A 21957-nucleotide genomic window follows, 5' to 3' on the forward strand; every position below is an offset into this window, starting at 1 on the left:
TTTTGCGAATGCTGCATTTCACAGCTTGCACTTCTTCTTATGAGTTATGACCCACTCTTCGTCTTTATATATTTCCTCTTTTCTATTTTATTTTTAAATTGATTTCTAGATCAATCTTTATGTTTTGTTTTAAGTATTACTAGTATTTTTCTTATGGTCCACTCTTTGTTGTTTTCTTTTCTTTTCTTTTCTTTTTTTTTGTTGTTTTCTTTTCGTCTCCACTCTTTGTTGTTTGATTTTTTTAGTACCGAAAAATTATATACTTTAGTCTACATAATATCGACCGTAAACCAGAAACGATAATTTTAGTTTTTTATTTATTTCTAATAACTTTGAATGATTCGAATCAACAATTGTATATGAATATAATTAATATGCTTACAAATATATATATTGTCCAATTACAGTTAAGCCTTCCGATTAGCTTCAGGAGTGAGGCAGTCGACAAAAAAAACTTGGTCCACCAAAGTTTCAACTGGTTTCCGCCACTGAATTGGAGGGTTCTAGTTGAACTTTTTTTTGGTATAACACAACCATTCGACAACACATATGTACGGTCACAACTCCTACCTTCCAAAATGGATGTAATTTTTGTTTCTATAATAGGATTTGAACTAAAAAAGAGAGTAAATTTAGTTACGCATTGTCCCATATATAAGGACTACCACTAGGCAACAGGCAAATTGGGCTCCAACACCAAAATTGTTTTCTGATTGTTTCTTTGAATTGATATAGTTATATACAAATGTAAACTAATTTCTATGCAAGATATGTTTGGATGTTGTTATTAATAGAGTCAAAATCATACTAATTAGGTTCATATATATGAGTCGATTAAAAGTTAGGTTCACTTATATATGTTTTAAGATTTTTAACTATTCTCCAAAACAAAATGAAAAAATGTTAAAACAAGAATTTTAATAGAAACTATGAATTATTGAGAAATAGTGGAGTAGATGTAAAATGTTACAAATTATATAAATTGACGTTTCGAAATAATAGACAAAAACTGGAAAGGTAAAGAAATAGAGAGGTCAATGTCACGGATCGTCTGTCTTCAGTGTTTGGCTTTTTCACCAAACTTAAAGCAACATTATAGGGGGATGTTACCTTAATTTTAGGTACCTTCCTTAGCTTATTATATTAACTATTTAATTTAAATCACTTTAATACTTAAGAGGTGCCACATGTCACGTTTTGATTGAGAGGATTTCACATATTTTACAGATACGCCTTCTAATTTCTTCGATAATAGAGGTCGAGTTCGTGATCGAGGTATGCATCAACAATTGAAGAATGATTTGGTCGAGCATATATGGACAAAATATAGAAGAAATGAAGTTTAAAATATTTGTGATTTATGTTATAAATTGTATCTCATGTATGTTTTAATATGCAACAATTATTAAATTTTTTATAATTATAAATTTTATTTTTATATTAATATTTTTTTCCTCTAAGAACCACATGTTAAGAGCCTACCATTAATCACACAAAAATTTTAACTCAAAAATACTATCTCTTAACAATCACTTTTACAAATAAATTATTTAAATATTACTAAGATCTATCTCTAAAAAACTATCTATAATGATGCTCTTATCGACCCCAAACCCCATCCCGCACGCACACTTAACACACATTCTTCAGGAAGTCTATACCATAGCCTTTTGATTTTACAAATAAATAAATAATTGAGGAGCATGTTTCTTTCTGCATGAAAATGTCACTTCAGTTATCATGGCTGACACATAATGTCTTTACTTATTTAATTAGTCGTTTCATTGAACTCTCTACATTAAGTCGATCAATATTTGCACCTAACTTTCACTGTTTTAACTTTTAAGTATAAGTAACTAATAATTTTAGGTTTATCAAATAATAACATTAGTTTTGTTAGACGAAAACAGAAAGAGATTCCATTAACATATCGCTAATTTGCCAGCAATTATTTTCATGGTAACAGTTTATATAGTAAGGAGCATAATTAAAGAAAATAATGAGTATATGAATCAGAATTCATAACATAAGAAAACAATTGAGAATATGAATTATAATGCATAACAAAGTAAATAGTATCTCAAAAACATTTTAATTTCCTAATCTTTTGTTGTTTGGACTTTGGATCATATCTCGATCGCCATTAATTTAGAGGAGCGTTTTCAAGAAATTGTTCTTTACTCGTGAAATAGACCACTTTATTATTTAATAGATTCGAAAATGGAAGTAACCTTTATTTGCTGAAAATGTATTAAAGAGGAAAGAAAATTAAGAAAAAGTGATAGAGAAGTGAGTTCTTAAGACAGCTGTGAAAGTGTTGTTATTCGCATTAACAGCTGTTATATAGCTAATAATTGCCAACTTGTGATCTCCTTTTCCATCCCAATCCATTTGTATATAATCGATACTAGGGTTTTACTGATATTTTATGAAATTTTATAATGTTATTTTGCGGGATTAGAACTTAGAAGTTGTCTAGCTTTGCGATTTGTGATAGTATCGATGTTAAATTGTTAAGTTATATTTCATTTTTAATTTGATAATGCATATGTGGTAGTTGTATATTTGAAAGAAAAAAAAGTGATTTTGCAGATGATTTTTTTTAATGAATGAATCGTTAATTATATTTATATGACATGCTATAAAGTTATAAACAGAGAAAAAATTAAGGAACACACGTTTAAACAAACGGATTTGGAGTCTTTTTTACAATACTTTTTTGTTTTGTTTGCCAAACCATATATTCATGCGACAATAGGTAGTCGCCCATACCACACCGATCATATCATCTAATGACCACAAATATACTTCATTCTTTTTGAATTTTATTTTAACAAGTTGAGAAAATAAGAGGCTAAATTCGGATCAAAACCTCTTAAATATACGAGAGTACGAGAACATCTTTTAGATCCTTCTAAATAGATTCTAACGATAACTTGATACGTTGTTTTCTTTAAAAAAGTTCACTAGACCAAAAAATTCACTTGGTTATTAGAGATCATATAAATGGGCACTAGACATATCACATATCTAGCCACTCGATCGAGACAACGTTCTCTAAGATCAAGTAGACACGTACACTTTCGTTGTAAAGAAGCACTTAGTGCTTGCTCGACTTTACAAAAATTGTGATCGTGGTTCATCCGCCAAAAATGCTTTGAAGATGAATCTTTTTCGACATACAAAACGCTGACATTTGTCGCATTGAATTCGTTTAAAAGCATGATTTTCGTCGATTTTATTGTTGATCATTCTAATAAAAACGATGATCATTCACACATAAGGTTTGGGTAGACATAAAAATATCACCCAATAATATCTACTAGCTTTTTTTCAAAAAATAATAATAATATCTACTAGCTACTCCATTCATTAAAATTAGTATAAATGAATTGTAATTATATATAAAACATTTGGTGGAATATTAGGTGATACGATTACAGAGTCCAGCTGTAGGCCCGCAGCCAAAAGAGTCGAAATCGAATATAAAACAAACAAATTTGGATAAGCTCAGACTTGAGACTTGAGACTTGAGAACCTTTTCAGTTGAAAATAGCTGAAAGAAACAAACAATAGCAACAATCATCGTCACTCGTAAGTAACTCGTAACTATTGTAATTCTTGATGTGAAAAGAAAGTCGTGAAACTAACTATTTGAAAGGAAAAAACTTTTTATAGTATCTAATTTTCGCTGTTATCACAACCAAATAATATATACATTCAAATAATATTTTCTTACTCCCTTAAATTAAGTTTTTTTTTTTTCTGTTCAACAAATTATTTTTCTGGCTTGTCCTCGACTTCTTGTAATCCTCAAGCAGGCAATTTAAACTGAAATAAAGTGTGAGTAGTATTTGAGACCCTTTAAATTTGTATACACATATTATGATTCATAATCCCTCTCATGTAATATTGAACACCAAAGCATTCATCTAATTGCTTCTGGAAACAACATTAAACTACATAATATATTAAAAGCTGAGACTAATTTTCAAATTAATGTCAAAACTCATAATCTATAATCAATTTTCTTTTTTCTTTACAAGTCCTCCAAGAAAGAAAAAAAACATAAAGGGAAGAAAAAAAGAGATTAGAGAAGACTCAAAACGATTAGCCTGCAAGAGATAGATCATTACTCCACATCATAAGCTTAAGCAACTCCATATCTTCTTCTTATCTCGTTTCCACCAAATTTTACACAACACCTGATGGGAGACGAAGAACGAGCTGACCACCCATTAAACTGCCCAACACCACAAACATAAAAATCTTAGAACACCCATCAATGTTCTTTAAGATCAGCCATCAGCACATAATTACAACCAACGTATCGACAAATGAGACGATGACTAAAAACATTCATGATTTTACCTCTTCACATAGTAGTAGCAGAAGTCTGCGAGAATGAAGGTTTGGACGATTTCAGAGAAGAGGACCATTATAGGCCAGAAACCATATCCTAAAGCAGTCAATAACCGCCCTCGAGTGTCCAAAACCTACACCATCATCAGATTATCATTATATACTACAAAAATCAAGCTTTATAGTTTGGAGGCCAGAAAACAAAGAAAAAAAACCTGAAGGACCCAGTGTGCACAACTCAAGAACCTAGCGATCCCCAAAGCGAATACGTAATGTGCTGTGAATGGCTCCACGATCTGAGACGAGACATGTGTTACTAGTTTAAATCATGTAAAGGATAGGGACTAGTTTCAAGCTTTTCAAAAGTACCTTAGTGTTTTGCATGACTCTAAGTTGAGGAAGGACTGAAACAGCTTCAAGGTAAACGCAGAAGGCCCAAGAAATCTTATTGATTATATGATGATGTGTTGATGGGTGAATGAGAACTGATAGAACAACACATGGAATAACCTGCAACCATATTCAAAAAAGCTCACAAACATTATTATCAAAATGGACTAATAAAACTCTATCACAATGAAACTCAAATTGATAGTATTAGGAAAGGAAATCTTACAAAATGATAAAAATAAAGAAACTAATTGAAATAAAGGTTGCTACTTAAACCTTCTTCAAATATATGATTCACATTCTTCAAAAACACAATAAAGAAAACAACTTACGACGTAGTAGATAGCAAAATTGTCTTTGTCGTCCATGTAACTAGCTTTGAGCTTAAAACGGATCATATAGATAACAAAAAGTGTAGTCACCAATGTAGCCGAATCAAGCAACGTGTGAATATCAAATTCCATCACAAAACTACAATACAATCTCACCGCCAAAAACAGAGCCGTTAGCTCTTGAGACTTGAGAGATAATCCTGTCATTAAAAGATTGCAAATTTGTAACACACGAATCCAACAGCATCAAACAAACCCTAATTCGAAATCGAAACCGATCATCAGGGGGAAATCAAATTCAGAATCACTAATCATCCCCTATTCAAAACCTAAACCTAAAAATCAAGAAATCGATAATATACCAGCACAAGTCTTCTCCTTGGTGAGTTTATAGATAAGGACGGAGATTCCAAGGGCATGAACAGCCTCAGCAGCGACAAAAAGATTGTCGTGGTCATGAACAATCATTCTCAACAAAACGAGAGCAGTCATGGCGGATACAACACCGAGAAAAGCTTTAACCTTTGGTGGTTGCCGACGAACCCATGTCGTCACGGCGTGGATCGGCCTCTTCGCCGCCTTCATCTTCGATTCAATCATTCACTTTCTTTCCGAAAATAGAAACAGTAAAGTCGAAACCTTTAGGAACTTGGTACGATGATTGTAAGAAAAAAAACAGATCTGTCTCTTTTATGTGTGAATTGATCAGGTGATTATTATGCTTACACTGTCTTTTAAATTTTAATCTTTTTGGAGGTGGAGTGGGGAAACTGGAGAAATTGGTAACGCAACCATAGAGCTAAAATTCACTCCTTTTTTCTTACAGAACAAAAAAAAAAGTCGAAAAGTTTAACACTTTATGACGGTGACACGTGTAGTGTTAAGTTTGTTTTGGTGGAAATTAGATTCGTGGTAAGCCAACGACTCTGCTTCGTCTCTTTGTAATGAATTAATTTCCATTTTATCATATTTGTAGTGAATTATTCAACGATTATAATTGGATTGTGCAATAGTGATTATCATTGTTTTGGATTTTTTCTTAAATATCTATTGTGGATTTCATGTTTTTTTTTTTTTTGGTGTGGATTTCATGTGTTGTGAAATGATTGTTTCTTCAAGTACGTATGAATATCTTGCTTTGTGTTTTAGGCTGTTTCTTGCATTATGATTCCATGAAAAGATTGTATTTTTTTGTCTTCTATGAAAAGAAGAAAAAGTTCAAAATCATATGATTCTGTCCACATTTTTGTTTTAAGAATAAACAATTAGTGGTAATTATTAGTGTGCTTAAAATGTATTGAAAGTGATCAATCCAATAACACTCCGAGTAAAGAGTAAGAGTTTGAGATCTATGGTTAGGGATCTTTGGTACGAGATGAAGGTGGTTAGGATAGAGAAGGAGTTTAGGGCATGACGGTGGTGGAGACGGAGGAGGTAGGGTTCGGAGATTAAGGAGTTAAATTGCTTTGAAACTAATCGGAGTTGTTGTAATGTTTTGCCCGGAAGAAAAGAGAGGATTTTGAGAATAATTTCCGGAGGCAGAGAAGAAGAAAACATCTTTCCAAGTAAATGGAGAAATCTTGAATGTGAATGCGAATATAGGAGTATGTAATTTTATGATTTTGTTTGCCAAGGATATAGGTTAGGAAGTTTAAGTATGAGAAAGTCAAAGTATTCCGATTTACTTTTATTTATTCGTAAATTTTAGATTTGATTGATGCAATTATTTCATTAATCGAATTGTTTTAATAATATAGCTAAACTCTTTACGATATCTTTAAATAAAATCCACTTTCCCCTTTTATTAGGTTTTTGTTCTCCCAATCCTTCCACTATCTCTCGATCTCCACCACTTTCACCGGTTACAATTGCACAAGGAAACTAGTGAGGAGTTAATGAGGAAAGACGAAGAGATCAAACAAGGGAATAAGAAAATCTCAAGTCTTATATCTATTCAGGAGCAGCTTCAATCATCTCAAGATTGATGGCTAAAGTGGCTGAATTTCTAACAATACTAGTAAGAAGAAGAAGGGCAACGAAATCTCAAAACCATCACATGATGAGGTAAAACCATTAAGAAGGTCTCCTAGGCTCCCTATGTTAACTCGATGCACAACTCGCAATAGCAACTATATATGTGGACTGAGAAAGAGTTCTCTTCTGTAATAGTCTGAACAGGTTTGTTTACCAATTGAATACATATGCTAACAAATATTGTAATTTGTATTAGTGTGGATATAATATCCTTGTTGTTAAGCTCATCATCACATTCAACAATGGGTTTGATAATAACGAGCCTTGTGTGGTTTGTTGCTTAGTAAGTATGAAAGACCATTGGTTTTTGTTGTTGTCCATTGTCAAAGCCCAAAGCCCATTTCGGTAGAATTAATAATATGTATACTATGTTAAAAAAAAAAATATGGTAGTCGAAAAAATATCAGAAATAAAATAAGGTTTAAGAAGAAAAGAAAAATAAGTATTTTTTTACCTAACATATCAGGTATTAATCCTTTTTTTGCTTCCAAAATTGACAGAATTAAATGGCCAAAAAGGAAATTTGTAATTACAACGAAAAAAAAATAAAATAAGAAAACAAATAAAAGAGAGAAAAGAAAGCAAAAAAATTTAACAAAAAATGTAATGACACGTGTCATAAACAAAAAATAAAAACGAAACAAAATCTTGGGAGAAAGATTTATCTCATAAACCCAATCGTTTCAAGCCGAGAGAAAGAGAGACTCCCAAAAGACGACCCCATTCGTGTCTCTGCCCATTCAATGTCGAAGAAGAAGAAGAAACAGAGCATAGCTATGGAAGATCACGGTTCTCTCCGTTACCGTGACGGCAAAGGAAAGAAGAAAGATGATTTTTTCGATAGAAGTGACTACGAAATTTCTTCAATCTTATTGCAACTTTCACATCCGGTCATATTCTCTTCTGATTCTCCTTTGTTCCATAAATGGGGTCGCACTAAAAAGAGGTCCTCTTTTTCAATTCACCTGCATCCGCCGGAACCGGTGATGAAATCGCTGCCGTGTACGGCGGAGGTCGGCGATATGGGAAGTAATTCGAGTTCGTCGTGCTTAACCGGCGAGGCCAAAAAAGCCAATTCTCAAATCGTAAGTCTTAATTTTCTCTTGAGTTTTTTTTTTTGGCTTTTCTTGTTTCTATTCTTCAATTTTTTTATTCGTATCTGTGTAAAATACATTTGATATGTTAAATTTGGTACTTAGTAATTGTTTTTGTGTATGTTTTTTTGATATAAACGACAGATTAAAAAGGGTTTAGAAGCAGAATTTTGTACTAATTAAATATCAGAGGACTGAAGAACTCTGATATCTTTTTTTCAGAGGTTTTCCCTTTAAAAAAAAAAAATCAGAGTTCTTCAGTCCTCGAGGTGTTCATATTTACCTTTTATTTTATTTATTTTCCCTATGTATAAAAAATGTTTACTTTTTTAATATTTGTTTCCATTTTGATAATATTCTGTGAAGATACAGGCGGATACAGGTTTACTTAGAGCACACGTTGGTTTAATAGCCCAGCCCATTAGATGTGATCAACATCTACCGTTTATTGCGGTTGATCGTACGGTCAAGGTGAGGGATTTCGAAACGGCGTCGTTGCGTATGGATAACTTGGAACGACGTGGCTTTGATCTCAACCTTCCAGCAGCAGAGGAGGGTTTTCAGAGAGTGGCAAATAAAGTCCAAGTAGCTGCTCAAGCAAGACAAAGAAGACTAGGTTTGATTCGATCCAAGAAGCTTTATAATAGATTCATCTCTTCTTATCAACTTAAGTAGTGATATGGGTAGTTTTTTGAAAAAACCTTTTTTGGGTTATAATTATATAGCAGAAATAGTAGGTTTTTGTAATGAATACGCAACCAAGTTTCCAATGTTTTGGTTGTGTATACTACTCCCTCCGTTTCATAATGGAAACTCAAAGGATTCTAAGAATCCCTTTTTGAATACTATGAAGTACGAAGTAAAAACGCTAAAGGCTTAAAAGGGAGATACGTGGACATATTATTTATTACAAAGGCAATGAGAAGAAAAGAAGAAACTAAATGGCAAAATACAATAAGAGAGAACCACAAAGAAAAAGTAACAAACAAACAAACACATTTCCCAGTTTCTTCAACTTGATACATGTATATATATATATATATATAGTGGTAATAATAGGAATAGAGACATAGAGATGAATTGACTTCCGTTTTTTTAATCTTTTGGTTTGTGTTGTTCTCTGAACCAATCTGAGAGATTACGAAATCAAGATTCGTAAACTTCTTCTTCTTCATCTTCGTACTCGCCTTCTTCATCAGCGGTAGCATCTTGGTATTGCTGGTATTCAGCCACCAGGTCATTCATGTTGCTCTCTGCTTCAGTGAATTCCATCTCATCCATTCCTTCACCTGTGTACCAATGCAAGAAAGCTTTACGCCTGAACATAGCCGTGAACTGTTCGCTTACTCTCCTGAACATTTCTTGGATTGAAGTCGAGTTTCCGACAAATGTGGAAGCCATTTTGATTCCAGTTGGTGGAATGTCGCAGACGCTGGACTTGACATTGTTTGGGATCCATTCAACAAAGTAGGATGAGTTCTTGTTCTGGACATTCAGGATTTGTTCGTCCACTTCCTTTGTGCTCATTTTCCCTCTGAACATAGCTGAGGCTGTGAGGTAACGTCCGTGGCGCGGATCAGCTGCACACATCATGTTTTTGGCGTCCCACATTTGCTGTGTCAGCTCGGGGACTGTGAGGGAAATGTACTGTTGGGAGCCACGGGAAGTGAGAGGTGCAAAACCCACCATGAAGAAATGGAGACGAGGGAATGGGATAAGGTTCACGGCCAGTTTCCTTAGGTCAGAGTTGAGTTGTCCAGGGAACCTTAAAGAGCAAGTCACACCACTCATGGTTGCAGAGATCAAGTGGTTCAAGTCTCCAACTGCAAAATGTATATATATGAAATCTTAGAATTTAGGAACCAAGAAAGAAACAGTAGCGTTTTTACACAAATCGTGGTACTTACAGCTAGGAGTGCTAAGTTTGAGAGTGCGGAAACAGATATCGTAGAGAGCTTCGTTGTCAAGGACCATGCATTCATCAGCGTTCTCTACGAGCTGGTGGACTGAGAGAGTTGCATTATACGGTTCAACGACAGTGTCTGAGACCTTTGGAGATGGGAAAACAGAGAATGTGAGCATCATCCTGTCTGGATACTCCTCACGGATCTTTGATATCAAGAGAGTTCCCATTCCAGAACCTGTGCCTCCTCCAAGAGAGTGACATACTTGAAACCCTGTAATTATATAAAATGAGATACAGAAATGTTAAGAACAAGTGTGAAACAAATGTTAAGACCAGATCCAAAAAAGTATTGAGATGTTATTATATAAACAGTTGATGAAACCAATCATGACCCACTTGCTTATTCAATTATATCCCCACAAAATGATATGTTTCACCTCGATACTGTCAACAACACAAGAGTTCACGTTTAAGGTTCTTATTATAAAATTCGATACGGTTTAAGGTTCACGTGATCATTTTGATTCACAGTCACTAATATGGAACAAAAACATTTAGGGGCCAAATTAGGATATTGTCCTTAGATTCAATGACGTAAACTTTTTACTATAAAGAATAGGCAAAATCTAATTCCTAGCCAATCATTAAGTGTTAAACAGTAATCAACAATTAGTTGGTTTGAACCAAAATATGAATTAGTGAAAACGAAGCACCGACTCACTCACAAAGAGAGGAAACATCTTAAAAACGCAAATCGATCAACGAAGGATCATGTTCACGTAATCCATAAATCTGTAATTGGAGTCATGATCTTGAGGATGATTAGTGAAATCGATATCATCGGTTACTACATTGATCAAAACCAAATCAATGATTGGAACAATTGCAGTTTTAGTTCAAAAATCAATCACAGATTTAAATGTTATGATCAAAGCAAACACCAGATTCATCATCGTAGAAATCGATTTATAAATACCTTGAAGGCAATCACAGTTCTCAGCTTCTTTACGAACAACATCGAGAACAGCATCAATAAGCTCAGCGCCTTCCGTGTAATGACCTTTGGCCCAATTATTTCCGGCGCCGGATTGCCCAAAGACGAAGTTATCAGGACGGAAAATCTGACCGTAGGGACCAGATCTGATACTATCCATAGTACCAGGCTCGAGATCCATAAGAACAGCACGAGGAACGTATCTACCACCAGAAGCTTCATTGTAATAAACGTTGATACGCTCGAGCTGGAGATCGGCGGAATCACCGTTGTAACGTCCGGTGGGATCAACGCCGTGTTCGTCGCAGATAACTTCCCAGAATTTGGAACCGATTTGGTTACCGCATTGACCGCCTTGGACGTGAAGGATCTCTCTCATGATGATGATGATGATCGATGAAGATTTGAGATCTGAGAGAGATGGTGAAGGAGGAGAATAAGAAGGGAGAGAGAGAGAGAGAGAGAGGCGGGAGAGTTTTTTTTGGCAAGTAGTGACAAATTTTGACAGCGTGTGAAAGAAGATGGATCTTGCCAGCTAGCTATAACCGTTTTTTTTTATCCTCTGTTTTTCACTATACACTATTACTTTTTTTTATATGACTATTTTTAGTTTTTACCGTTTTCTTTTTTTCTACAAAAAAATCGAATATCACATGTTTTATCAAATTGTTAGCACCGTCAAATTGAAATTTCTACAAAGTAAATGAATGATACATCATAACAAAAAATGATTAATGTTATTTAAGATATTGTTGAGTTACATCGTGTATTTAATTGTGAATAGCTTTAAAGTTTTTGTAAACTAAAACGATGAAAAGGCTTATACCATTTGTTTATGTTATTTCGTCTTGAAAGCTTGAGATCGTTTTTTTGTTTTTCCATTCGAAATATTCATCAAATGGTTTGGAAAAGTCATTATGCTGTATATCGTTAACTTGTAAAAATAACTTGATAAAACAGAACGTGATTAATTTACTATAACTAGTTTGTCAGCGTTATATAATTATCCTACGGAAACTTGATTTAGTTCAGTTCATTTCCCTAACAATTATTTAGTTATTCTGATAGACCAGATTACCAGTCATGCTCTCTGTTACTATTTATACATTCAATCAATGTTAGCTCCCCTTGTTTTCTTTGTTGACTTTATTTTATTAGTTGGGAATAAATCATGGTCACAAATACATACTAATCATTGAAATCGATGAAAAGACGGAATGTTTTTACTAATTACAAACGTCTACAATGGTTGTAGATAGTTGGACTAGTTTTATATATATCTTGATCCATATGATGAAATCTTTTACTATTCGAACTTCATTACTACTAGCTACAACCCCCTTGATTATATGTTATGTCTTTCTGAAATCATCGAGTAACAAAAATTCAATAATTCTGATAGTTATAATGCATTACAAGTTGACTGCGAAATGAATGCAAGAACTTCCATGTAGTGTCTTAGTTGTTTTAGTGACATAGCACATGTAGCAAGATGTAATAAACGATATGGAGATCTTGAATACATATGTACCTATTTCTATGTAAACGATAAAACACAATAATTGAAATTGGTTGAATTATCAATAAGTATATAAAAAATATCATCACACTGATTATGTTTGGATCTATTATACAATATTGATGATAACAAAGGAAAATATAGAAAGAAAAATAAAATAATGTCATAGCACATGTAGCTAGCTAGATGTAGACTGTAGTAAGATCTCAGATTTGATCCAATTAGTTTTTTCCCATTTTTATTTATGTCATGTTCGATCTACTGTTTATACGTAACGTCAAAATCAATAATTGAACTTGTAAAAGGATCCTATTTTTTTTTTTAATATAAACTTGTTCCCAACTTATTGTGAAAATGTCACTGAAGGGAACATAGACGAAATGGGAGCACGTTAGCACTCACCAAGTCAAAGCAGACCTGGGCTGGGCCGACTTTGCAGATAACAATTATGCGAGCCCATCAATAAAGCGAAAACGGCACCGTTTAGTAGTCTTAGCCAATAGCCACAACGCAATCCCAAACCCTAAAGATCAACATGATCCTCTTCAAAACGTTCTTTACTGTTAGTATTTTTTAGTTTTTACTAATACCCTTCGATTTTAATTATTTAAAACAATTAGTTATTAAAGAACTTTGCCACAACGGATGACATTTCCCGGTATCGGATTTTCATCTCTAACCGGAATATTCGAAGGATCTTCTTGTCCTTCACCTTTAACTCTCATATAAAGCTCTTGACCAAGATACCATTGCTCTGCTTTCTGTGATCTCACGTTCCACATTCCTTGATTATCCATAGCTATTAGTATTGCTGCCCACGAATATGGATAAACCTAAACCCAAACAGAACCAATTAACCAAAACTAATCACTGGTTTAATACTTTAATTACGAGATTAGTATACCTGAATTGTTGACCGTGAAACAGCGTCCACTAAGTTATATCCAGCTCTTTTGCTCTCAGACCAAGCTCCAAATCCATATCTAACATCAACCCAAATAAGATTAGTATACCAAATTTAATCATCATACACATGATTATGATTTAAATTGTAATTTTTACCCGACAACGAAAAAATTGTAACCATCGATGTGATAACTCTCCAATTCAAATAAAGGATTCTGGAACACGATGTGGACAAAATCTTTGTAATGAATATCGACCACTGAAGTTCCAAGACTCGGTGTTTTGTTGGATGGATAAACCGGGAACATGTCGGGGATAATCGTGTCATTTAGCTGGAAATGATCAACGAGCTTTAACGGAGTATCAGGGTAGACAAACGAAACGCCGTTAATCGTATAACGTAGTTTGCCCGACGACAGCATAACGTCGTTATGTAATATTATTGTTCTGGTTACGTTTATACGTCCGTAGTGGTACGAACCTTGTGGGTTCGATCTTGCTGCTCCAACGTTTAGGTCCATTCTGTGTCACACTTAACATTTATTAGTAATATTTCATTAAAAAAGGTTATATATATGTTTCCCATAAAAAATGAAGTATTTGTTTACCTAATGGAAAGGGCTTGTTCAACTGAGGAAGAGTAATCCCACGAAGCAGGTGCGAGTGGAACTGGTCCGACCGGATCAAGTGGGGAATTGGGATATCTAATCAAAGCTCTACCGCCAAGGTAGAAATCAGTGAACCGGGCTGTGGCGTATATGTAGTAGGACCGGTAGATTCCAACCGGGTCGGTTTTGGCAGTGACTAGAACAGAGTATGATTGGCCTACGTGGATGTCCAGGCTCGAGTAAACACGTTTTTGAACATACGTACCCTCTGTCTCAACTAGAAGCATATCATGGTCTTGGATTCTGAAGTTTAAGCATGTTTTGAGACCCACGTTTGATATTCTTAGCCTATATGTTTTACCTGTTATTATGGACAAAACAAAACCGAACATTTGTGTGTAATTACATTATTAAAGATACAATGTAATATATTAAAAGAAGAAAAAAAAAAAACTCACCTGGTTCAAATGCAAAGAAGGTCTCTTCAGGTCCACGCCCGTTAAAAAGAATACCATCAGGCTTTGGCAAGCTGTGACCAGTGTCAAGTGAAGCTCTCATAACCTTACATCAAATCATTTGGAAACCAAGTTACCAGTGTTATGCAAATTAAATCAAGCAAAACATCTTTTAGAATGAAGCTAACTAAAACACATGCATTCAATAAATATGCAATAATGCAAGATAAAACTCAATAACAAAGCAAATCTATTTTCAATTCTAATATAGTTTGTTTGTTAAAATCTACAACATTTTATTTATAAAAAAGATAATATTGGATTGTAAGTTTGATAATAATATATAAGGTAAAATATAAAAGAAACTTACTGTATGGTCGGCATAGAACCAATCTCCAATCAAGATGTCGTATTCTTCATCGGGCTTAGGGAATGGAACCGGGACAAGTTCTGGGGTATAGATTCTAATAGCACCGTATCCTCCGGCCGCTTTCTGGAGTAGAAGCGATGGAAAGTAAAAGTAACTTCCAATCTGATCCTTCACCTGAAAACGGTACGTCCAATTTGTTCCCGGTAGTATGGGACAGTTTGTCCCTCGAACTCCATCTTGCCACGAGTTCTTCCGCAATTGCAAGCCATTCCTTTATGTTGTATATAGGTTTAATATCAGCTGTGACTAAAATAAACCCAAATCAAAAAAAAATTACATAATTAATGTGTCAAATATTTACCAGGTCATGAGAAAGGGTTCGTGCAAATTGTTGAAAATGTTAACGATTATGACATCGTTTGCTGTTGCATTAAGCATCGGTCCAGGAAACATGTCGTTGATCACTATAACCTATAGATTGATCATGCATCTATTATTTCATATATGATAATTAAACCATATTATTCTAACATATAAAAATATAAGCAATTCATCTGTAGTTACCTGCTTGTTGCCTCCAAGAATGAAACGTTGAGAATAAGAGACGACCCATTGATACGATACGATTGGTGCAAACGCATAGCTCAACTCCAAGATAACCAAAGATATCAGAACAACCACCTCGACAAAGACATGCCTCATCGCGAAAGAGTGATTTATGAAAATGTATATAGATTGATGAAGAAATTTTGAGATGATTGTGTTGTGAACAAGAAGTGATAGAAGCGAGAAGTAGCTACATTAATTTGATGTTAATTACTCTTACTGTTGGAGATAAAGCTTACATATTTTGTGCTATGAATAATGAATATGTCGAAAGTTCATGCAATCTGCATTTCCAACCTAATTTATGGGCAGCACATTTGTGCTTTTGTTAAAAGTTTGTTAATTATACTAAACCATGCATAAAGGCCCATTAAGTATTTTATCGTATCTAATTATTTGTATTGTGACGGACGAAAAAAAAAACGTCAGGGAAGACGAAGACGATGGCTTACGATATATTGTAAAGTTGATGTGACCTGGCTTATACAAAATTACAGAAATGGTCGCTATTTAGTCCTACAAAATAAAATAACGCAAAGCAATTATTGAAAAATTATTAATCACTTTGATATCATCTTCTTTTATCTTTCACAGTTCAAACCACTTACTTAAAAAAACAGTAAAAAGTAACAACAACATTTACACTTTTCACAACAAAATATCTAACATAGAGATAATTTTGAGAATACAGAAATGTACAATGTATATATAAGTAAAATGATCTGATTGGTAACTAAAAGCTGTATAAATTTTTTAGTTGTTAGCTAGAGCTGTAAGAACACTTCCATCGGTAAAATGAAGGAGAGTGTCTAGCCACTATTTATTAATAAAAAAGGTCATAAATGAAGAGAGAGACACAGTTTCTCTGCCCAGAAACTCTGAGACACAGTTTCTGCACATATGTCACAAATGTATTGGTTAAATTATTAAAAAGTAATAAAAAATAAATAATTTAATTAAATAGTATTATTTTTTTATTTTTTTAGAAACTCCTATCATGTTTACTGATGGAGATGCTCTAAGCTTTACCGGAATAATACAAAGCTGTATGAAAGAGCTGTACAAAAAAACTATACAAAAAGTTGAAAGTAAAACTGTTAATAATGCTTTTGATAAAGTTTTTTTTGTGATTGGTAACTGTCAAAACAAACTCATTATTTATTTTTGGGAATATATCGTTGCAATTGATCAATCAAACGCAGAGATATTATATTGGACAAATACAATAATTTTATATAGCCAAGATATTATATGGATCCTCCAATATATTTTTTTTTTCCTCCAATATAATTTACATGGCCCGCGATTATCATGAAGACGTTGAAACGTCCACTAATCGTACCTAGTTGTTCACTTGTTCTGAAATTGAAATGATAATTTTATAAATTATATGGTTTTGGACTTTTGAAGCTCGTCATCATTCATTTTGTACTAGACACTTCTTATTGTTAGATGAAAACAACAACGTTGCATCGGAATCTCAATTGAATATTTACTATAATTCATAGATAAAAAGTAATTTGTTGCACAAAAAAAAAAAGTAATTTTGTTTTGCACGTCTACGTGGTTACAAATCCTTAATCGCGTAATCAAACAGGAAAGTTAAAAGAATCTTGAAAAATAAAGATCTACTTTACGTTTTGTAGATATTTTGAATTAAAAGTGAACGTCAAAAGTTAATTGGATATTTTCGTTGAAAATTATCAATCAAACTCGAAGAACAATTAGTGGTAATTTAACTATTTCCAAACCAGACTAACCCATTATCGACTACTCCCTCTGTTCTTAAAAGATTGATGTTCTAGAGTTTTCACATATATTAAGAAACAATTATTGTTTAATTATTTGTCAATTACTTTTTTATACTAAATATTTTTTAATAACTTTGAACCAATAGTATTAGAAAACAGTTAATCATTATATCTTAAAGTTTACGATATATTAATTTTAATCAATAAAAAATAAAACAAAAACTTAAAAAATCAAACTTTGTGGAACAAACTAAAACTGTAGAATATCAAATATCTAGGAACAGAGGGAGTATGGTATAGTTCTAATCATGAACCGATTAAAGTACAAGATTTACTATATAAAATCATCAAATGCTTTTCTTAATCTCAACGGTTAAAAATATCTGATCCAATTAAGTGTATCCACGTAAGCCGGTGTACCATAAGCTACCAGCCAACACATACACCAGATTCTTACCAACAGAGAAAAAAGGCCTCCTCTATAAATCATCCATCCTCTTCTTCATCCATCTTTCGCTCTCAGAATCGTCTTCGAGTCTCTGTTTCATAAATATTAAAAATAAAGAAGAAGAAGACGAAGAAGAAACAGAGCATTAAAAATCTTCATATTCTTCTTCTTCTCCAATTCAATGGCTCTTCCGTTGCCATTGATCTTCCTTATCTTCTCTAATTTGTTCGTTTCTGGTACGAATCTTCTCCGATTCTTACGAATAAACTTAAGTAATGATTATAACTTTGATTCTGATGATTTGTGGTTTTATAAACAGGAGTTAGATCTACGAGCTTCATAATGGTGAACAAATGCGAATACACAGTGTGGCCTGGACTTTTATCAAACGCCGGAGTTCCACCACTTCCGACGACCGGATTCGTACTTCAAAAAGGCGAAGAACGAACAATTAACGCTCCAACTTCATGGGGAGGAAGATTCTGGGGAAGAACTCAATGCTCCGCCGACACCGACGGAAAATTCACTTGCCTCACCGGAGATTGCGGATCCGGAACCATCGAATGCTCCGGATCCGGAGCAGCACCACCAGCAACACTAGCGGAATTCACACTCGACGGATCTAATGGTCTCGATTTCTACGACGTAAGTCTCGTCGACGGTTACAACGTCCCGATGCTAGTGGCTCCACAAGGTGGCTCTGGTTTAAACTGTAGCAGCACCGGATGCGTTGTAGATCTGAACGGTTCGTGTCCGTCGGAGCTTAAAGTGACGAGTTTAGACGGCGGAGGTAAACTATCTATGGGATGTAAAAGCGCGTGTGAAGCTTTTCGTACGCCGGAGTATTGTTGCAGCGGCGCGTACGGTACACCTGACACGTGTAAACCGTCGTCGTATTCTTTGATGTTTAAAACCGCGTGTCCACGTGCTTACAGCTACGCTTACGATGATCAGAGTAGTACCTTCACATGTGCCAAATCTCCTAATTACGTTATCACGTTTTGCCCAACTCCTAACACCAGGTGATAATTCCATTTATACCCTTTTGTTACTATTACCATGCTTTGATTAGGGAGGGTAGTTTCGTTAATATACAACGGATCTATCTTCTTCACTGTCGCACTAAATTAGCATGAAATCATGAATTGTAGTTTATGACTATGGTTTGGTGAGAGAAAACGCTATTGAGGGTATTTTTGTCAATTACAGCAGACAACATATTTACTAACCATTAATTACCTTTTTTTGCTTACCTTGTAATCGAAGTAACTCCTAGAAATAATTACTGTAGGATTTTGCTTTATGCTGCAAAAAGAAATGTGTGTTTATTACGATTTTTCTCTTTTCTTGCCAAATTTTTGATAGTCCCAATTTTATCCTCGAGTAGAGATAGATTTATTGGGATGTGCATCTTTAACGGCTCATTGAGATATTTTCCTCATTATCATCTCTAATCTGTTTGACAAAAAAAAAAAAAAAAATCATCTCTAATCTAGAGGAGACGCGTGGCAGAAACTTGTACACATTACTTAACGGCTATGATTTTTTTGTTTTGTAGTCAGAAATCATCTCAAGATCAGAGCTCAGATCCGAAACAGACGACACCACCGGGAACATCGTCGACAACTCCTGCCGGAGATAGTAGTGCGACGTGGTCACCGGTAGATACATCGATGATATACGAAGGAGCTTTGGATCAGAGCAAAGGAACACCGTCCACGTGTCATCTTTCGTTATGTGGAATCACAGTCACACTTGCGCTGGCCTTTTGTCGGATGTGGCGGCTCTTTTGACACCTAACTTTGTCTCCCGCGTAAAATCAAGACTATGTGGGCCCTCACTGACTAAAGCCTTATCTCGTTCCGGCCCATGTGACCTTTTTACTTCCGAACGACGTCGGATTGAGTCAGAGTTGAGAAAAAAGGTTAACAACACCCGAGATTGACGAAAATACCCTTCATTCATGGGAGAATTCTTATTTTGGGTGAGGAACACGTGGGAAAGAAAGTGGGCTGCTGGGTGGAGTTCATAAAAGATGGGAATATTTATTTGATTTTTAATGTAACTAGGATTAGAAGAGTGTTAAAATCTATATATATTGGAAACAATTGGGGGAATATTTCATTTGTTTGTTGTCTGATGATGCTGTGGTGGCCATTCGGAACATTGAAATGAATAACACTATTATACATTTGTTGGTCTTGTCTCAACCACTGTATTTAATAATAAATTGACTTTACAAGCGCATATGAGAGCGATACAAAATTCTCTATTATAGGTTTCAAAAGTAAATGGACCAAAACATTAATTAATAGTGATACCACTAGCTGAAAAAAAGATTAAATAGATAATATAAATTAAGGTTGAGAGTTGATGATGATGCCTTTGATTTATAGTGGGAGTAAACCTATAAATATAAACCAAGTGTCTATTTCACTGCATATGATTTGACGAAAATATCATAAGCATAAAGCCATCATGGAATATGATGAAGACATGCCTTCTTCATCTCTCATAGTTAGGAAACACTAATCAAATTAGAAGAAAACTTATTATCAAGATGGGTCTAAAACTGGAGTCCATTATTGATTTTAGAGGCCCGTTAGAACAATTACTAAGTCCAAAGAGCATTTATTTTTGAGTACGACGATCAAGATTTGACCACAGACATAAATGGAATAGAGCCGCTTGAGTCCTTGACAACGACATGCGTAAGAATGTCATACACCCATAAATGTAGTGCGTGGCAAGTCTGACCAAATCAAGAAACGGTGTCATTTTACGCGAAGGGTATTTTTTTACCAAACTCTTCTCGCATTAGTGATGATGAGTCATGTAGATTAGAGAAGAAGCAAAAGATCTTATCAAGGGTATTTTAGTAATTTTAAAAATATCCTTCCCTTTGGAGTTTTCAACATCCATCACAATTCGCTGTTCTCCACTATTCTGTTAAAGCTTCTTCCACCGCAACGAATTTTCACGACGACGGAGAAGAAAAAGAAAGTCCTATCTCTATGTGTCTCATGGCGTTATCCGACGCGGTTCTCGGTAATCTCGCGACGATCTACGTGGCGGTGATTATCGCGATTAAAGCCTACGGATTAATCACCGGGAGGAGTTTCAGCGCTGGATTCGTCGTCGTCGTTTCGATTACGGCGGTCGGTGTTTTGCTTGCGGTTACGCTTGCTTGGGATGTGTCTCGTAGAGCAGCGGATGCGGTTTCGCGGTACAATCGCGTTGGTGGTGAGGAGGATCTTAGCCACCACCGTCACCATCACGACGGTGGTGCAATTTGTAAAGGAGGGATTTGCTGGCACGGCGTTGCTGTTCGGTCTCCGGCTTCACAGGTTCGATTTAGGCTTCCACAACATATACCCTACGGTGCTTTCTAAGTATATAATCTTGAAGTTTCCCTTTTTTGACTTTTTTTTTTTGTTTTCCCTTTGTTGAAAAAAAAATGCAAGTGAAGTAGATAACATGTATTTGGTATAAATTTCTCATAAATTTTCTGTATAATAGATTTGATGAGGAATAGGGTAATGGTGTTCTTCTTCTTGTAAGTTGGAAAGTTTCTTTGTATTGATATGTTGTAAAATTTGATAGTGATGATGATGATTATAGATGTTCTTGTTTTCTTAATAGAATCGATTTTGAATTCAAGAGCTGCAGTGTTATTTGATTTGAGTGTTGAAACTGCTTGGCGAAACTCAGTCTTTCCAGTGAATCAAGATTGTGGGTTGAAATTGTATAGGATTCTTAATGAAGAGACTTATTTGAGTAATGAAGATTTTTTTGAAACCTGAAATGCTTTGTAATTTAGATGTCATATTGGATTTGGGTAGAATCTAGCAATGAAGATTGTTATGTGAGCAGAAAAAAGTGGAGTAGATCTCCCTTGGATTTTACGTTGTGACTCTGTTCTGTGCCTTGTCTTCTTCTCACACACTGCAAGTGAGTTGCAATACATCACATTCATTTTTTTTTTTTAAATGGCCATCAATGGAGGTGAGAGTTATGTATAGAGTTGGCTTCACAGCATCATCCTCATCTCCAACAGGTTTATTTGCTCTTGTGGAAAATACATTATACAGGATGAATTTATCGCTGACATCCTTTTTGGTGTTTGGTTTCTGTGGTTTTTCGGTTTCTTAATTTGTGTGTTATGCTCCAAGAGTAGAGACA

The 21957-nt window shown here is 34.6% G+C and overlaps 6 protein-coding genes across 8 annotated transcripts; 3 read left to right on the plus strand and 3 right to left on the minus strand.

Annotated features, from left to right (window-relative positions):
* Positions 1 to 3950: 3950 nt before the first annotated feature.
* On the minus strand, positions 3951 to 5903 carry LOC9325105 (putative ER lumen protein-retaining receptor C28H8.4). The gene is made up of 6 exons (XM_021036074.1): positions 5447 to 5903; positions 5085 to 5284; positions 4732 to 4872; positions 4578 to 4658; positions 4372 to 4496; positions 3951 to 4243 (listed from the first exon to the last, which is right to left on the minus strand). Exons 1-6 carry the CDS (start codon positions 5682 to 5684, stop codon positions 4195 to 4197), a joined length of 834 nt encoding a protein of 277 aa, XP_020891733.1. The 5' UTR covers positions 5685 to 5903; the 3' UTR covers positions 3951 to 4194.
* Positions 5904 to 7779: 1876 nt separating this feature from the next.
* LOC9325107 lies at positions 7780 to 9055 on the plus strand. Of its 3 annotated transcripts, XM_021035016.1 has the most exons (4): positions 7780 to 8203; positions 8357 to 8386; positions 8452 to 8481; positions 8585 to 9055. In XM_021035016.1, exons 1-4 carry the CDS (start codon positions 7862 to 7864, stop codon positions 8885 to 8887), a joined length of 705 nt encoding a protein of 234 aa, XP_020890675.1. In that variant the 5' UTR covers positions 7780 to 7861; the 3' UTR covers positions 8888 to 9055. The 3 variants fall into 3 exon arrangements, with proteins under 3 accessions (XP_020890675.1, XP_020890673.1, XP_020890674.1); XM_021035014.1 differs by lacking the exons at positions 8357 to 8386; positions 8452 to 8481 and having other exon boundaries at positions 7781 to 8203; positions 8579 to 9055; XM_021035015.1 differs by lacking the exons at positions 8357 to 8386; positions 8452 to 8481 and having other exon boundaries at positions 7781 to 8203.
* Positions 9056 to 9100: 45 nt separating this feature from the next.
* On the minus strand, positions 9101 to 11698 carry LOC9323675 (tubulin beta-1 chain). The gene is made up of 3 exons (XM_021035012.1): positions 11095 to 11698; positions 10120 to 10389; positions 9101 to 10035 (listed from the first exon to the last, which is right to left on the minus strand). Exons 1-3 carry the CDS (start codon positions 11489 to 11491, stop codon positions 9359 to 9361), a joined length of 1344 nt encoding a protein of 447 aa, XP_020890671.1. The 5' UTR covers positions 11492 to 11698; the 3' UTR covers positions 9101 to 9358.
* A 1396-nt stretch (positions 11699 to 13094) lies between these two features.
* LOC9325108 (monocopper oxidase-like protein SKS1) lies at positions 13095 to 15802 on the minus strand. Its single transcript, XM_021034006.1, has 8 exons — positions 15535 to 15802; positions 15332 to 15441; positions 14971 to 15241; positions 14604 to 14706; positions 14146 to 14506; positions 13694 to 14059; positions 13536 to 13614; positions 13095 to 13464 (listed from the first exon to the last, which is right to left on the minus strand). Exons 1-8 carry the CDS (start codon positions 15670 to 15672, stop codon positions 13255 to 13257), a joined length of 1638 nt encoding a protein of 545 aa, XP_020889665.1. The 5' UTR covers positions 15673 to 15802; the 3' UTR covers positions 13095 to 13254.
* A 1953-nt stretch (positions 15803 to 17755) lies between these two features.
* On the plus strand, positions 17756 to 19985 carry LOC9325109 (thaumatin-like protein 1b). Its single transcript, XM_002887565.2, has 3 exons — positions 17756 to 18011; positions 18095 to 18797; positions 19334 to 19985. Exons 1-3 carry the CDS (start codon positions 17957 to 17959, stop codon positions 19566 to 19568), a joined length of 993 nt encoding a protein of 330 aa, XP_002887611.1. The 5' UTR covers positions 17756 to 17956; the 3' UTR covers positions 19569 to 19985.
* A 569-nt stretch (positions 19986 to 20554) lies between these two features.
* LOC9323676 lies at positions 20555 to 21435 on the plus strand. The gene has a single exon (XM_021035942.1). The coding sequence runs from the start codon at positions 20790 to 20792 to the stop codon at positions 21165 to 21167; it is 378 nt and encodes a 125-aa protein (XP_020891601.1). The 5' UTR covers positions 20555 to 20789; the 3' UTR covers positions 21168 to 21435.
* The last annotated feature ends 522 nt before the right edge of the window (positions 21436 to 21957 follow it).

Source organism: Arabidopsis lyrata, assembly GCF_000004255.2.
Source record: "Arabidopsis lyrata subsp. lyrata unplaced genomic scaffold ARALYscaffold_2, whole genome shotgun sequence".
In the NCBI taxonomy this organism is placed as follows: Eukaryota; Viridiplantae; Streptophyta; class Magnoliopsida; order Brassicales; family Brassicaceae; genus Arabidopsis; species Arabidopsis lyrata.